This window comes from Armigeres subalbatus, chromosome 3 (assembly GCF_024139115.2).
Source record: "Armigeres subalbatus isolate Guangzhou_Male chromosome 3, GZ_Asu_2, whole genome shotgun sequence".
Classification (NCBI taxonomy): Eukaryota; Metazoa; Arthropoda; class Insecta; order Diptera; family Culicidae; genus Armigeres; species Armigeres subalbatus.
The window spans coordinates 159,485,800-159,504,006 of NC_085141.1; the positions used below are offsets into that span (position 1 = coordinate 159,485,800).

An 18,207-nucleotide genomic window follows, 5' to 3' on the forward strand; every position below is an offset into this window, starting at 1 on the left:
GCAGTTTTCTGTGGATTCCTCTTTATCACTTTTCCTCTTTATCACTTTTTACGGGCCTTGAATAGTTTTACAGTTTCATATCGCCTTCTCCCAAGAGCCCGTTCACGTTATACTTGGAGAGGTTCTAGACAATATAATGCTCATGGGAGTCGAGACAATTTACAAACCGAAAATAGCCTAGACCGGAACCGGGAATCGAACCCAGCCACCCTCAGCATGGTCTTGCTGTATAGCGGCGCATCTTGCCGCTAGGCTAAGGAGGGCCCCTGTGAGGTTTAGAAAGTTTTTATCCGCAGTAATCTTTTCCCAAACACAAACTGTGATATAACTTTTTTCAAATGGCAACTCGGCTAAGAAACCTCGCAGGTAACAACTGTGGAAATGCTTTTGAACACTAAGCTGCGAGGCGGCAATGTCCCAAAGGGGGATGTTATGCCAATAAGAAGAAGAGTGGAAACAAACTAGCAATTTAGGACAAGGTTATGTACATACAGCTAGTGGTTTTTAAAACACAAATAATGGAACATTTACAAATTCCATTATGTTTAGAAAGAAAAGAGAGAGCTTTGGGAGTGTAACGATTCATATAAAATTATAATATACTTCAACAATCAGTGTGATGGCGTGATAAGTTGAATTTCCATAACAAATATTATGAAGAACAAAACAGTTCTTCGTGTGGTGTCCATCATTCTACAAACTTTGACATTAGCATAACATTCGAAGAACAATTTCTGATATGATAACATATTTTAGCCTTCATATGTTCGTGACACTTTCTTACCCAATAACGGGAAAATAACTTATAACGTTATTAGAGCAGAGTTTGTTATTGATATGTTATCATTTTGTTCTTCGCCCCTGCTCGGGAATACCTCCTCTCTTTTTTCATGGTCAACTGTCCATATAAATTCTGAAAGTAGGGAAAGACCTTGCATAACTACCAGCCACTCTTCTAAACTATCCACGTCGACTGTAGATGACCCTAAAATCATGGTATATTTTATGAACGATCCTCAGAACACATCACGCAGTGCTAGGTGTCTTTTTGTGAGATTGTTATACATATCTCTTTTTTTAGTGTGACAAATATGCGTCCAATCATCCCGGTGTGACAAGTATGCGTCCATTTGTTCGAATGTGACAAATTGACTTCAGATTTTTTTCGAGTTTTCTAGAATAAAACCTCTGTTTTGACAAAATATTTCAAAAATATGTATTAAATTATGACGTTAGACATCAAAACCTCAAAAATGTTAAAATGTAACATGTGACATTTATGCGTCCAACGGCAGCAGATCCTCTAGACAAATAATCGTTTGTGGTGAGTTATATTTTGGATTGGCAACCTATTGATTCTGCAGGACGGTTTATTAGTTTTGGCATAAAGATTTTTTTTAGTGACCACGCAAAATTTGAACTACATCTCGTATTTCGACTGAAAACCATATTTATCAAATCAGGAGCGCCAGCTTATACAGCTGGTTGATTGAGCTGAGGTTTTCATAGATTAATTTTCTCGATAACTTGGTTTTCTCCACCTACTAGGCTGGGCCAGCCTAAATTGCGTAAGCATTTGACTGAAATCAGTTGAAATTGGGGTTCCAATTCTTGGAGGAAATAAATAACGCACTGAAATTTCCTATCAGTTACAAACGAGGCACATTTATCTTCTTCGTAGTTTGCATTACAACTATTGTCCATGACGAGAAATGGTTTTTCCCCTTATTGGATTCCGACAAAAGTTCTGACTAATGAGATCGAAAACTGTTCGTATCAAACCGCTCGGCAGTTTTTTCTCCAACAACTTTTCCATATTCCTACCTTGTGTAATTGGCCAGATCAGTTCCCACGTCTACTAGAAAAAGCAGTAATTGTGTTTTGCCCTGACCGACTTTTGTCATTGAGGAAAAACTCATATATTGTTAACATACATCATCAGCCTAACTAGCATAACTAATCAGGGCTACGAAAGCACCCATGACGAATTCAAAGTTCAGATAATTATGCAGATGTGCCAATTAAAAATTTCCTGTCGATATTTCTCCACATCTGAGAAGTTTTTTTTTAATGAAGCATGAATATACATTGGATGATATGGCGAACAAAACATTGACTTCCAGGGAGAACAATAAATCCCAACACTGTAACTAGAGCAAACCGCAGCAAATTGGTTCTGAGTATTATCATTTGCTGAATGAATTTCATACCTTCATTGGAAGATGAGAAAACATGTTTTACCCAAACATGAAACAAAAGTATGACTATTATCAAGATATCTAATATGTACTATTTTTGGCAATACAATGACTTATTTTAAGCAATGACTTAATGATGTACATAAGAGAAAGCTTAGGTTAATGCACCAAACAGGCAAAAATTCTAATGAATTATTGGCAGTGGCTGATTTTCTACCCGCCGCTGCCACATCCAGGCGCTTTTAGTTAACCGCCAGAAATTTGTATGGCGAAAGACATCTAACGCGGATTTTCTCAACATTGGGAACTTTTCTTGAAAAACTATGTGGTACCGGTTATGAAGGATGGTGTCCGCTACTACGCCTACCACTTATGTTTTCGATTAAGGTGCTCAATTTTAATATTAAAGCCAACCTTTATTTTATTGCTATGCTAAATTTCTATTGTTGGTATTGAAATTGTTGCATTTGCCAACCAGACATCATAGAAGTAAACTGTTAATGAATTGGTTTCTCTGTCTGTTTGTTTATAGTTTTCATTAGAAAAATTTACTCATATTGAAGAGCAGCACACTCATCTTCCTCAACACAATCTTAGGTTAGATTTCTAAGGCTTGAGCTTGAACTTGAGTTTTATTGACCGCCCATAGTTGCTTGGGACTAGCATTCATCTTCAATGTACATTGTACAAGTACTCTCATTTGTTAGGTCACACTGGCGCTTGCCACTTCAAAATGCAAGTCAATGTAGAAAAGAGGAAGGAAAAGATGATGCAATCAGCTAAGTAAAGGGCAAGCTAGAGTAAACGCGACGAGCGATGCGACGTGACGCGACTCACGTAAAAGAATGACAATCATTATCAACAGGCTGTCAAATTTCACTGTCGCGTCGCATCACACGTCGCGTTTACTATGGCTTGCCCTTTACTTAGCTGTCTCGGAGCAAACAAAGCAGGGTAAATGCACTGCTGCTGTCCGTCGACATTTTTCATGCCTGCCGTATCCTTAATACAGAACTATCAAATCTATCCTTTCTCCTCTAAGTCTATCACGAACACACTAAGTTTGAAAAATGATATTAGCATTTCCATATTATTGTAAATCGTTTAACTTCACGTAGAAGTAATACACTCATATCACTAATAGCCCTGGTAAGGGCATCCATCAATTCAGCTGTTGTTGGTCGACGGTACAGCAGCAGTGCCTTTACTCTGCTTTGTTCGCTCCGAGACAGCTAAGTAAGTTGTAACGAGACGAACGCATAGAGAAAACAGAACTGCGCAATAAAAATTTGATTAGATACTGATGTCATATTAAAAATTTAGAGACATTACTCGTAGATAGAAACCCTTCCGCACGCGATGGTATATAAGCAAATCAAACCACCTTCCTGTGTAAAATTGCAGCTGATCCCAACAAACGAATTAACATCCAATATTCAATTGAATTTGACTAAATTTTACAAGCAAGCACCTTCTAAATTTATTTAGATTTAAAAGAACAGAGAGATCGATTGAATGTTGCGTTTGTTTGCATGCTCCAAATATCTGCATGAAAATTCATTTAAAATAACAACAAATTTTTATATGTGTTATTGCTTCCTACTGTCACTTTCTTCAATTTTCCAACTTCTTAACTTTTCACTTCTAAATAACCTTTTCACTTTTCAAATAACCTTTCACTTTCGACAACCACTATGCTAAATAACGATATTATATAGGGTAAAATGCCCAATAGTGGACCCCCTAGTAATGGAATTTTGCTCTTCCGGTGATAAGGAGTAGACATTTTCAACATATTAATTCTGCTTGATATCTAATACCAAGTTCTGCATCACGTGAAGAGGATACATACATAAAACACTCAAATACACGACGCAATACGATGAAATTAACATTTTATAGTCTGACTGAATTGGCCCTATAGTAGACCCCCTGGGGGTCCATAATAGGAAATTACTTCCCTACACTACTAAAAATCCACACATATTTATTGGAAAAAATCCATAGATTTAACTTATGATGTATATCAGCGCACACATAACCATTCTCCACGCGAACTACTTATAAAATATATATCCAAATAAACTTTATGTGTGGTCTCGAATTAGCAATTACTTAATTTATGTGTGGTTCTATATTGATTATATTAGGGTTGAGCTATTGCAAAACTTTATAACGGCGACACATATATCTTATATAGATATTTTTGGCAGTGTATAGTCGACACTTCATTTGATTTTTATGTTCCGTTTCGGGACGTTCTTCTTCCCTATTATGGACCCCCCAAAATATTCCTATAATGGACACTCTCGTGTTTATTTTTTATAGAATTGTGAAAAAAATCATCTAATTTTACTTTCCATAGCATTTCCAATGCATGTAATCAAAACATAGGACTGTAAGGTAGGTTCTGCCGATGGAATTTCATAGTAAAATTTTTACATTGTTCTGCAATAATGCAAAAATGGCTGGTCTACTATTGTGCACTTTACTCTAATTATCGTTATTCATAAATCAATGCAAAATATTGTTGATTTAAAGCAGAATCTACACATATTTTCTTATATTTTCTAAAATTATTATTATGAATACAAAACGCGAAAAATCTCGAACTAACTTGACTACAGATCGTTTCACGAGTCCCGCCTGAATCACCGCATCGCTTCCGGTTTCGGTGATGGATCTTTTCACCACAGTAACCGCTGGGCATGCTGATCTTCTAATCGTATCTGAATCGGATGAAGCATTTCTTTCAAATCAGTGCAGAGTGCGACCCGCTTTTCCCGAAATCCAAATATGTAGGACGTTTAGTAGCGTGTTCAAGTAATCTGGCACTTCCAGTAGCATCGAATTCATTGAGATTTCGTTGACTTCAGCCACCGCGGCTTTTTGGGATGGATAGCAACTCCCAATGGCAGATACCAAATCCGTTTCGGATCCGCTTCATCAAGTTTCCTTTGATTTGCTTTGTGGATGTACCCCTTCTCTTAATAATCAGGCCACTGTTTTACGACGCTTGCCTCAATCACCGGATCCTTCTGGATTCATTTTATTTATTTATCATCAGACTAAGGTCAGAGTGGCCTGTGCTGCACATAAAAGACTTCTCCATTCAGCTCGGTCCATGGCTGCACTTCGCCAACCACGCAGTCTGCGGAGGGTCGCAGTCTGTGGTACGGTGGCGAACTCTATTCGATCGGAGCGTCTTGCGGAGTCCAAAGTACGTATGATTTCCAGCCACTATGCGTCTCCGAATTTCTCTGCTGGTATCGTTATCGGCGGTCACCAGTGAGCCCAAGTACATGAATTCTACAACCACCTCGATTTCGTCACCACCGATAGAAACTCGTGGTGGGTGGCTCACATTGACCTCTCTTGAGCCTCTTCCTATCATGTACTTCGTCTTCGACGTGTTGATGACTAGTCCAATCCGTTTAGCTTCGCCTTTCAGTCTGATGTAGGCTTCCTCCATCCTCTCAAAGTTACGTGCCATGATATCAATGTCGTCGGCGAAACCAAATAACTGGACGGATTTCGTGAAAATCGTACCACTCGTGTCAATCCCTGCCCTTCGCATTACTCCTTCCAAAGCGATGTTGAATAGCAGACACGAAAGACCATCACCTTGCCGTAACCCTCTGCGGGTTTCGAAGGGACTCGAGAATGCCCCTGAAACTCGAACTACGCACATCACCCGATCCATCGTCGCCTTGATCAACCGTATCAGTTTATCCGGAAATCCGTTTTCGTGCATTAGCTGCCATAGCTGGTCCCGATCGATTGTATCATATGCGGCTTTGAAGTCGATAAATAGATGATGTGTGGGCACGTTGTATTCGCGGCATTTCTGCAATACCTGACGTATGGCAAACACCTGGTCTGTGGTAGAGCGTTCACCCATAAATCCCGCCTGGTACTGCCCCACAAACTCTCTTGCAATTGGTGTTAGTCGGCGGCATAAAATTTGGGAGAGTACCTTGTAGGCGGCGTTCAGCAATGTGATTGCGCGGTAGTTGCTACATTCCAGCTTATCGCCCTTTTTGTAGATGGGACACACGACACCTTCCATCCACTCCTGCGGCAGAACCTCATCCTCCCAAACCTTGGTAATCACCCAGTGCAGCGCTCTAGCCAGTGCTTCACCACCGTGTTTAAACAGCTCTCCTGGTAGTTGGTCAACTCCATGGGCTTTGTTGTTTTTCAGCCGGCCGATCTCCTCCTGGATTTCCTGGAGATTCGGAGCCGGAAGTCGCATGTCCTGCGCGCGTGCTCCTAGGTTCATTACCATACCGCCACCGTTGTCTGCCATATCGCCATTCAGGTGCTCTTCGTAGTGCTGCCGCCACCTTTGGATCACCTCACGCTCGTTCGTAAGAAGGTTCCCGTTTATGTCCTTACACATATCGGGCTGCGGCACGTGGCCCTTACGTGAACGGTTCAACTTCTCATAGAACTTTCGTGCGTTATTAGCGCGGTACAGTTCCTCCGTCTCTTCACGGTCTCGATCTTCCTGCTGGCGCTTTTTCCTCCGGAAAATCGAGTTTTGTCTGTTCCGCGCCCGTTTGTATCGTGCCTCGTTCGCCCTCGTGCGGTGTTGCAGCAATCTCGCCCATGCTGCATTCTTCTCCTCAACTAACTGCTCACATTCGCCGTCATACCAGTCGTTTCTCTGATCCGGAGCCACCGTGCCTAGTGCAGCGGTTGCGGTGCTTCCAATGGCGGATCGAATATCTCTCCATCCATCTTCAAGAGATGCTGCGCCTAGCTGCTCTTCCGTTGGGAGTGCCACTTCCAGCTGCTGCGCGTAGTCTTGGGCTAGTCTACCGTCTTGTAGCCGCCCAATGTTTAGCCGCGGCGGACGACTCCGACGCGTGTTGATCACCGTCGAGAGTTTTGAGCGCAGACATACTGCAACGAGATAGTGGTCGGATTCAATATTCGCACTGCGGTAAGTGCGTACGTTCGTGATGTCGGAGAAGAATTTACCGTCGATTAGAACGTGGTCGATTTGGTTTTCTGTTACTTGATTAGGTGATTTCCATGTGGCCTTGTGGATATTCTTGCGGGGGAAGAAAGTGCTTCGGACTACCATTCCGCGGGAGGCTGCAAAGTTTATGCATCGTTGGCCGTTGTCGTTCGATACGGTATGCAGACTATCCGGTCCGATAACCGGTCTATACATTTCCTCCCTTCCTACCTGAGCGTTCATGTCACCGATGACGATTTTGACGTCCCGCAGTGGGCATCCATCGTATGTCTGCTCCAGCTGCGCATAGAACGCTTCTTTCTCGTCGTCGGATCTCCCTTCGTGTGGGCAGTGCACGTTGATGATGCTATAGTTGAAGAAACGGCCTTTTATCCTCAGCTTGCTCATCCTTGCGTTGATTAGCTGCCACCCAATCACGCGTTGGTGCATCTTTCCCAGCACTATGAAGCCCGTTCCCAGCTCGTTGGTAGTGCCACAGCTTTGGTAGAAGGTAGCCGCTCGATGCCCGCTTTTCCACACTTTCTGTCCTGTCCAGCAGATTTCCTGCAGCGCTACGACATCGAAGTTGCGGGGATGTAATTCATCGTAGATTATCCTGTCGCAGCCTGCGAAGCCTAGCGACTTGCAGTTCCAAGTTTCCAATCGTGATCCTTTATTCGTCGCCTAGGTCGTTGCCGATTGTATCGAGTCGTATTATCTTCTATGTCGTTCGTAATAGTTGTTTTTAAAGGCGGCTTATTGGGCCTGCGCAAACCTCCTGTCTCGTCGGAGGACCGTCGTGTCAGGGCTGTTTAGCATCCCACCTAACACCAGGACTTGGGCTTGTGCGCTTTGGCGGAGCCTACTTGCGGATACATGCAGCTTTTTATAGAGGTTTAACAGGGCCCACTGTCAAACCCCACCACATCCTAGGCAGGCGCCACAACTCGCAGATGGCCTGGGGAGGGATCGTCAAGCCCTTGGACATAGTCCCTGCTGCCCACAAAGCGGCAGTTTAGGTGTGTTGAATATCGAATTATGGTTTAATCTTCCGTTTATTTTAAATAATCCAATCGTTCACAATAAGGAAGCCAACCAGTTACCATCCCCAATACAGGACTTGGTTTCTCTTCACTTCTCGTTGGGGTCTCAACTCGAACATTGGCTATCAACCTCGTCCCTACATATCCGAAATTTATTTAAAATAAGGTACACTGGGGGAAGTGGAAAAGGAAAAATCGATAGTGCATGTTTGAATTAGTGTAAAACCAGTTTAAATGATCTAAATGCGTTCAATCAAAATGGGCTATCAAAAACAGTCAATTTTGCATCAACTGTGTGGAAATTCATACCATTTCGGTTGCTTGAAATTTATGGAAATAGATTTTAAAATTAGGAGTTGTTTTTCCACTTTCCCTAGTGGGATGGGGTAAGTGGAAAACCCATGTTACCTTGACCTTCACTAGTGATGAGTAGTTACATATAACTAAAATCAATACGATAATTGCTTTGAGTATCTTTTCTGGAATAATTTCATTACTTTAACGGAATAGATCCTCAAGGAATTCTCGTAATAGCTAGGGGAGGGCTGGTTTTGCCTTTTCGAACACTAAGTGTACGTAAAATCTATATGTTCGCCCCAAAGATGAACTTTTTAAAGGAAAAATGGGACTTAAAGGGTTATAGACTAATCTACTTGGTTTAACGAATTGAGATGATGTCTGTATGTGCGTATTTGTTTGTATATGTGTGCGCAAAGCACGTAGAAAATTATCAGTTATTCTTAAGCACTTGTCCTTAACCAATTTGTTCGCAAAAAAAAATGCATTCGACGGCGAAACTTGTTATGAGTAAAAATTAATGTGAAATATAGAATATATTTACCTATCAGTGCTATTTTTAACTTTCTTATACATTTTTTTCATATGTAAAACATTTGAAAGGCATCAATACCGATAGGTGGATTTATCAGGCTTTTCCTCATTTATATTAGTCCAATTACCACTGGAATCACAATGATAACAAAGAAGAAACATATTATAATTCACAGCTATTGAAATAAACCCTGGAGGAAAGAAAAAAATTACGTAATTAGAACATTATCCACTTCCCCCGCAGTGTTTGTTACCTGGGGTAAGTGTAAAATCTTTTAATTATTTGCTTTCTTGGTACAAACCACTACCAATTGAACGGGATTAGTTTAATTGTATTATAAGGGTCACCTGTGATATAAATTCACTGGAAAAGGGGACAATTGGTGCAAATAAGAATTGATTTTATGAATGCAAAAATCAACTTTTCGCGAAACCTAAAATGACAGTTCAAGCGTTAACCGTGTTAGTGTACGTATTATACAAATTTCAACATAGTATAAGTGTGAGCGTCAAAGTATATTCTTGCATAATGTTATGATGTGGTAAAAACTGTAAAGTATGTACAATTCCAATTTTTCTAGTCGATTTTTACACTTACCCCCTTTTTCCACTTCCCCCAGTGTACCTTATATAAAAAATTACGTGAACAAATAATGGGTAAAAAACAATTTTTACTCATGAATAATTTCATAAGGTACACCGGGCAAGTTGAAATGCGGGGTAAGTTGAAACGGAAGCTGTAATTCAGATAGGAAAAGACCGAATGCTCTGATAATTTTTATCAACAAACTACTCGCCTAAACGCACCTTCTGACAGGCATTCCCGAAAGATTGCAGCTTTCAAAGGCAATCCCTGCCATTGTTTATTTTTCGCCCTTTGCAAAATCCAAACCAACTATCTGACGTGCCAATGAAATAGGTCTCAAAACGATGTTTGGAAGAGTTTTTTCATCAAATTTTCACGGTAGGTAATCATTCAATCTTGAATAAGCATAATGATTACGAAAAAATCGAAAAATTTTTTTTTGTTTTTGTTTTTTTGTCATTGATCGCTAAATGCTATGATAAATAATGACTTTGGTTGTAACACTGCTATCAATATTACTTAAATCGCTGTAGTGATAGTGATACTGAATAACTCTACCGATAACTAACAAATCGACTTCAAAGTGCAAAGGACTATGGTAGAGATGTTTTGAGTAATCTAGAGCTAACAAAAAATATTTCTTTTTTTACATCGGCATGTCATAAGGATTTCTCGAGAACCGGTATCAAGGTGCCAGTTAGAAGAAATCAGAAAGTATAAAAATGTTTTTTTTTGGAAATAATGAGGTTAGATGCCCATAAAGTGTTTATTTAATTAGTTATATTTTTTGTCATTACAGTCATCTGTTGACGTCATAATTTAAAATCCAACTTCTTGTTAACTGGGCTACAGTCAAACTAAATCGTAGCCCATCTAAAGATAGCCCAACGAGTTAAAGTTGGCTGTATTACGGTCACCAAGCGGCTTCCGGAATCTTAATGTTTTGTAGCAATGTAAGCAATTCACTCTCAATTTCATTGATTTGATATGAATCAGCTTTCCTTAGTGGTTTGCTTCAGGAACTACAACACAATATTAACAGACGGTTAACCAAATTCCGAAGCAAGCGACACTTCCGATTCCAGCAAACCAGAAACATGTACCAGTACAATGCTGGAAAAGCAAATATAATATTAGATGAGGTCTAAAGAGTCAAAAAACTTAAAGCGAGGATGCGTATATGAAATGGTACACATATGACAATTTTTCTAAATAGAAACTTAATTTTGCTAAAGGAGAAATCAATGGAAATGATTTCGGCAAAAAACTTTCTGATTTTTAAATCTACTGGATTTTTCTTCCTTTCCTGAAATATTTTCCCGTATTCTTGTTCACGTACGAACACGGTTTCGAACGAAAGTTGATGAGCATTCTCGTTTAGGCCAGCCAAATCAAATGGGAAAATGATTAGAACGAATTGCATCCGTTCGTAAGTTTCATTCCTCCGTACACAAGAATGGGGGTGAATAATCAGACTCAAATTGGTCTTAACTTTTATTTATTCTGTGGCCGTTTTGCTCCCAATGGTGACTCCAATCATCGACCAACCCACTTTAGAGTTGATTTTTTTACTCAACTATGTACAGATGTTCCTCCAAATCACCGACACCTACTTTATGGTAAAATTTGTCTTAATCTGAATTGGTGCTATGTCAATTCCGTCAACAACCATCCCATTTCAGGGATGTTCTTGATTCGACTAGGTCCGACATCGATTTTGATCATCGACAATCTTACTGCAGAGTTGGATTTCATTGCAGGGCTGGTAGCGACCAATGCCGCTCAAAATAGTGACTTTAGTGACCAAAGCTGACGAAAAAAGGGACCAAATAGTGACTTTCAGTGGCAGAAAAAGTGACCAAATAGTGACTTTCAGTTTCAATTGCAATTTTGATGAGACGGAATTTAACGTTTTAAGGTCGTGGTAGAATGTTTTTTCGTAATTTGTGGCGGATTCTTTACTCCCCACTCTCTCATAACGAACTCAAAAGAGAATCGAAAATCGTGCACGCTAACTTTTGCCCATTTTTTTTATCCCACGGAAATTTTACTAAATATCATTCAAAACTCAAGCTCAAAACTATGAGTAGTCCTGTGAGCAAATCAAATGTTTGCACCACTTGAAGTGAGCGAAACATGGTTATCTATCACTCGTAAGACCTGTTTTTCTTTCCCGAAAAATGATTTCTAGGCAAAAATCTGCTTGAATGAACATTCTCTTCCAGTGAGAATGTGTAGAAATTACGATCATTGGATTAGCTGAACACCTAGAACCTAGAACACCCAGAATTTCCTTCTATCAAATTTAACGGACAGCCTAGGAGGGTGACGGCCCCGGGATTGCCAACCGGAAGCTGTTGGAACCGGAATGGGGATCCCTCCCGACTGTTCTGAGAGCGATACGCCTTCCTCTGCTCTATTGGTCAGAAGCCTATAATGACAGGAGCTAACCAACAACATGAGTCAACTAGCTTCAAACATATCCTTACGGTGTCAGACTCATCGGACAATCATCGAATCAACGGTCAGCCTAGGAGGATGAGGGCCCCAGAACTGCCGGGACGCCCCCAACCGGAAGCTGTTGGAACCGGAATGGGGATCCCTCTCGGCTACCCTGGGAGCGATACGCCTTCCTTGGTTCCATTGGACATGAGCTCCAAAAACGAGAACAGTGAATGAACATCAACTGGTTGGCCTTCCACCAACGTTTAGATTGGAACCACAATAGACTCTTTCTTCGTCGGTCGGCTCACTGCCGACTACTCAGCTGAAATCAGCCAATCATCGCAAGTAATACTGGTCCAGAAACTATTCAGTGGCTCACTATCCTTGCACCATAATAGACAGAAAACTCTTCCTTGATTGGTTCACAGTCAGCTTCAAACTGTCGATATTTCCAACAGCCCAAAAAGACGACTAATAACACCTAACTCGGTATGTGGAAATTAAGCCAGGGTGAATGCGTAATCCACAATCCCAGCAAATTGGTGCTGGTGGACAACTGGATTATCACTCTACAGTTCCGCTAGCTATGATGACTGGTCTACAGAAACAGAAGACAAAACTTTCCTTCAACCACGAATGGGAACACTCCAAAAATAGGTCACCAGGACGGGACTGCCATACTGGTAGGTCTGCTGCCAGAATTTCCTTCTATCGATTTTAACGGACATCTCAGGAGGATGACGGCCCCGGGATTGCCAGGACGCCCCCCATCAGAAGCTATTGGGACCGGAATGAGGATCCCTCCCGGCTGTCCTGGGAGCGATACGCCTTTCGTTGCTCTATTGGACATGAGACCTAAAAACGGAAACAGCGGATCAACATCAACTGGTTGACCTACCATTCGATCAAAACTACAACAGGTTCTTCCTCTGTTGGTCGGCTTACTGCTGACTACTCAGCTGAAGCAGCCCATCATCGGCCCAATTCTGAGTCAAAACGGGAATCAAGCCAGGGTGAATACCTAACCCACAATCCCGGAAACTGGGTGCCGGTGGACAACTGGACTATCACTACCTTAACTACTTGAACTGGTATACACAACTATAAGACAAAACCATCTCTCAGCCACAAACGGAAACACTCCAAGAAAATGGCAACCACAACAGGACCTTCATTCATCGGTCGACTTAATGCGACTACTCAGCCGAAACAACCCATCATTGGCCGAATCTTTGAGCCAAAACTGATTAACGGCTCACTACCATCGCTCCACAAAAGATGGATATCTTTTCGTCGATTGGTTTATTACCACTTAACGCATTATCCTAATGTCATTATCGATTTACGAAAAAGAAAATTTGGAAACGACGTGACTATCGACTTCGATTATACGAGAGAACTGCAAATCCGGGAACGCTAGGTCGCCCCCAACTGGAAGATACTTGGGACCAGCATGGGGATCCCACCTGGTCGTTCTATGGATTCAACTCTACACGGAGTCATCACGAAGTCAAAATGTAACGTTGGACGGGGGAGCTGGCAATCGGGGAACGCCGGATCGCCCCCAACTTGGAAGCTCTTGGGGACCTACTTAAGAAAAATGCAGATTTGCTGTAGGTGCCTCGGAAGTTTTTGGAATTTTTAGTGCGAAAGGAACATCAGTTCGGATCGTTTTGGTAGAAAACGAAACAAAAATTACGAAAAAAAATTTAGTTACAACGAACCTGGGATTGAAAGCTCAACCTCCTGCTTATAATGCAGAACCGTCGGGCTCGTCTTCAAATTCAAAAGTTATCAAAATTTAACGAATCTAACAAAATCTAAAAAAAATCACGATTGGAATCTTTTACATTTATGCTATTTAAAATATATAAGTTATCATCACAATATTTTTTGAAAAATTTCAAAATATTGAGCGAAGTGGATGTTGGGAGGGAAAAACGGCTTCTATTTTTCCATGTTCTTACAACAAAATTACTTTGGGGATCCCTTACATATGCAATGTATCGCCTTTTTAATTCGATTGCAGTACAATCATAGATGCAAATATCATTATTTCGATTTGAAAATAAATATTTTTATTTTACCAAAATATCACGCGTCGAGAATCATAACTTCGTTAATAACTCAACAGTTACAACCGTGATTGTTGCGTCTGGTGCAAGATACAATCATCCTTTATCACACCAAACCATTAAATCTTCGGCAATTCGCTACAATGATAAAAAGAAAACATCGACGAAGAGCAATGGATTAATGCAGTTACGCCCCTATGATTCAAAGCACGAGCTTTGTGATAAAACAATTTTCTGTTATAACAAAACTGATAAGCATGTTTGTTTTAGGTATGTACTAAATAACAAGCCTTTAATCAACTATTGGTTTCCCTGAAGCACCAGGAAGAATATCTAAAATTGAAAAGATTAATCTGAACAGCCAATAGTGCAATTGATAGGGGAGACCGAGACTGGGCAGACTTAATCTACTTTTCTCATTTTCGATGTATCTCAGCGCATGCAATCTTCAAAATTAGGGAGACTTTATTCCCTTTATATAATATCTATATCCTTTCCCGTCAAAAATTACATCTCGTTTGATTGTCTCACTTTCTTTCTCTATCTTTCAACTCTCTCTCAAGCGTCTATTTTAAAAATCGAAAACAAAAGTAGAAAAAATGCTGCACGAGTGAACTGCCCATGATCGCATATTTGTAACATTTGCATTTTTGTCGATTTTGAGATAAGCTCATGAATCATCTCCAAATTGCTAGTTCTTCCATCTGACCAGGTGAAATAAGAAAGTTTGTTCCAAAAAACTCGAAAAAACTACCAAGTTGTTTTGTAACATTAAGCAAAGTGACCGCATAACCGTAACACTGGAAAACTTTATTGCCGGTACGCCATGTGCTGTGTACAATTTGTTTTCGAAAATAGATGGCATTCAAATACCAAGTAATGGAAATGTTTCTACCGAAGATTCCAACTGGATAAAGTATTTGTGTAATTTTTGTGATTTTTTAGAAAATCAATGAGATTTGCATACTTCAAGCTCTATCTGGTAAAAGGGCGAATGTCGCAAGAGAGGATTCTCTTCGTCGACTTCCCCTCTTTTAAATAAAAGTGACAAGAAGAGGATTTCATCGCGGTTTATCACCTCAGAATGCAAGTTTTCATTGTTTTCTTTCGTTCTGAGGGGAAAAACCGCAACGAAATCATCTGCTTGTCACTTTAATTTAAAAGAGGGGAAGTCGGCGAAGAGAATTCTCTCTTGCGACATTCGCCCTTATTCCAGATAGAGCTTGACTTATGCATATTACAAACTTCATCGTTCCATTTCTCCCATGCCTACTTTTGTCGATTGTTACAAATATGCGATCATAGGCAGTGAACCAGTCTGAAAATTTCATTCGTCCAAAATCCGGCGGATGTTAGCCCAATCTTGAAAAACAACACTTTTTTAATATTTTGTTTAAAATTTTAAAAATACTTAGGGGCTTCAAAAAATATGGGTTTTTTGAGAATGTTGACTTTAAATAAAATAAAGAATCGATTGAGCAAGAGCATCGAGTAAAATGGCTGACGAAGTTTCAGAGCATCGAGTAAAATGGCTGGCGAAGTTTCAGAGCGATCATTTTTCCAAGATCCGTAATTTCATTTTCGCCGTGAACAAAGCATCATCCGACTTATACATAAAGCTTCATTCAAAAATAGTAAATAGTTTCAAAATAGTTGAAAATAGTGACTTTTTGCGAGAAAAAGAGACTTTAGTGACTTGAGGTCGAAAAAAGAGACTTTTTAGTAACTTGCCCGAAAAAAGTGACCAAGTCACTAAAAAGTGACCCGCTACCAGGCCTGTCATTGGCGCAAAGGTCTAGTAGACGGTCAGATGGATTTTCTGAAATCCACATAGACTAGATTCTTACACACCGCTGATTTGACTGTTATTTGAAGCATCTTTGAACAACTGAACCTTTAATTTTTTTAGATTTAAGATTAAAATTCTTTCAATATATAATACTTTACTTAGTAAGGGGCGCCCAATATAGTTCCCGCCAAGGGCGATGAGAGACCACGATACGGCGCTGCATATAGTATGTCGGAGAAAACATGTAGAAATAATAACAAGCATACGCGATCTGGCACACCAAAAATCTAACGGATACTATATCAGTGCATAGAGCAAACAATATTTCATTTAAATTGCATATAAATGTAATTAAAGCTACTTATCTGCATAGTCCTTAAAATCACGTGCAAAAACCACATGAGTTGAAAACATTTGGTAGAAAATTTATTCATTTGTTTATTCATTGTTATTATGGATTAATTGAGAAACTCTGATGTGGTGTCTTATTTTAGAGACAGTAGAACTTCAACTTCCAAAGATGAGTCGTACTGAATTGTCTGTCTTTCTTTGTTTCTTCCTATCGAACTCTGTCTGTCGCTGTCCGGTTCATCACCAACCATCATGCCACCAACCACAATTGTCATCATCAAAATCCACTTCTACTTCACGAACAAAAAACACCAAACATCCATCCATTAGCCATACTGTATCGACAAGATAGCGACAATTCCCGCCAGATGCTGCTGAAGCAGGATAGAAACGGCTCGCGGGACATGTTGTCGAAGCAAAGCTCAGCATCGGATTCGATTTCCCGCCAGGACAGCCAAATCTCGTATATTGAGCCACGCAAAGGTATCCTGTGCAAGCAGGACACGCAAATATCGTACATTGAGCACTCCAGTGCCAGCAAAAAGTACTCGGCCTCGTTGTCCAGCCAAGACAGTGTCCTGTCGATAATCGAACACAAGAGACACAGACTCGTCAAGCAAGACTCTATTTTCTCGTTCAATGAGCCCAAATCAGGTAAGCAGCAGCCCTCTCATAGTTGGTGTCTACGCACGTCTCCTGCACGTAAAAGCACGACATTTCCCAATGCACCACTACCCGCACCACTGTTAATAGCAAATCCAAAACCAACCTGTCTAGAACTTGCCAATCCCTCTAGCTGGCCGCTTTTCGGAGCTCGTAGTTGTTGTTCACCAATACCTGTCCAATACCACCATCATCACCAAAACCATCTTCACAACCACCCGCAATGCTACTGCAGTCGTGAGCGTCGCACGTCGCTTCACCCACCGTCGACCATTAATCAACGGCATCCTCTATTGTTCTTGCTCGTTGTAGTGTACGAGAATGCGGCGGTCGCACCACCATCGAACAAACGCCATCAGCTGGTCAAGCAGCACTCGGTTATCTCGTTCGCTGACCAGAAACGTGGCGGTAGCCTAACCAAGCAGGACTCCGTCACGACCATTCACCGGACCGGCAACGGCGACGGTCCGTACATATCGTCCATCCTGAAGAAGACCGACTCGCAGTGCAGCTCAGCCTCGCCGATAAGGAAAAATATTGGATTTTTCGACGGATAAGACGGCCATGTGTCCGTCTATTGTTTATTACATTTTCCCCTGGTTCCTGTGTTTTGTACGGAACTGAATGACCTTCGTCCCCACGCCTGCCCAGATGTTTAGCGTAGTGACATATAAGACCTAACAGTAGGGGAGGCCGAGACCATTCGTCCTGAGTAGTCGTATACCAAACCAACATACAACAAGCTAGAAACCAACGTTTTATATTTGCCCTATCTAGGAATAGGGAACACTAACAAAAAAGGAAAATCCTCGCTTCATGTTGTACGACGGCACAATCTAGCGACAGTCAGTAGCAGCAGCAGCAGCAGCATCCATCGAGTAGAAAGTGAGCAAGTGCTAAAGCGATACAGAATGAATGAGAGAGAGAGACACTGAAACAACTGTCATCTATCCTGTCCATAAAAGCAAAACCAGCACGCTTTCAACCAACGAACGAAACGAGGCATAGTGCACCAGATAAATCCGGCTTCTCATATGTCCTGTGCTAAAAATATATATTTCGCCATATCCAGACCCACTTCCCGAAAACAACTGTAAAAAAACAAGCATGAACGCTAGAAAAACGGCACACACTACCACCCACCGCACCAACCCACCCACCCACTATCATCAAAGAAGACGTTGGCATCATCTCCATTGTGCATCACCCTCTCTGCCCATTGGGTCCGACCGCTGCTAAATTGTAGCAGCCGTAAAACGA

The 18,207-nt window shown here is 41.0% G+C and overlaps 2 protein-coding genes across 4 annotated transcripts in view; one reads left to right on the top strand and one right to left on the bottom strand.

The window, feature by feature from the left end:
* The window catches only part of LOC134227874 (neuropeptide SIFamide receptor), a 580,289-nt gene extending 562,508 nt beyond the window's left edge, over positions 1-17,781 (top strand). The window contains exons 6-7 of the mRNA XM_062709573.1: positions 16,615-16,938; positions 17,260-17,781. Coding sequence (XP_062565557.1) covers positions 16,615-16,938; positions 17,260-17,504 — 569 coding nt within the window. The 3' untranslated portion in view covers positions 17,505-17,781. The remainder of the gene's footprint in view (positions 1-16,614; positions 16,939-17,259) is intronic.
* Positions 1-18,207, bottom strand: part of LOC134227873 (tetratricopeptide repeat protein 1-like) — a 258,175-nt gene that overhangs the window by 188,849 nt on the left and 51,119 nt on the right. The gene's annotated exons all lie outside the window — the stretch shown is intronic.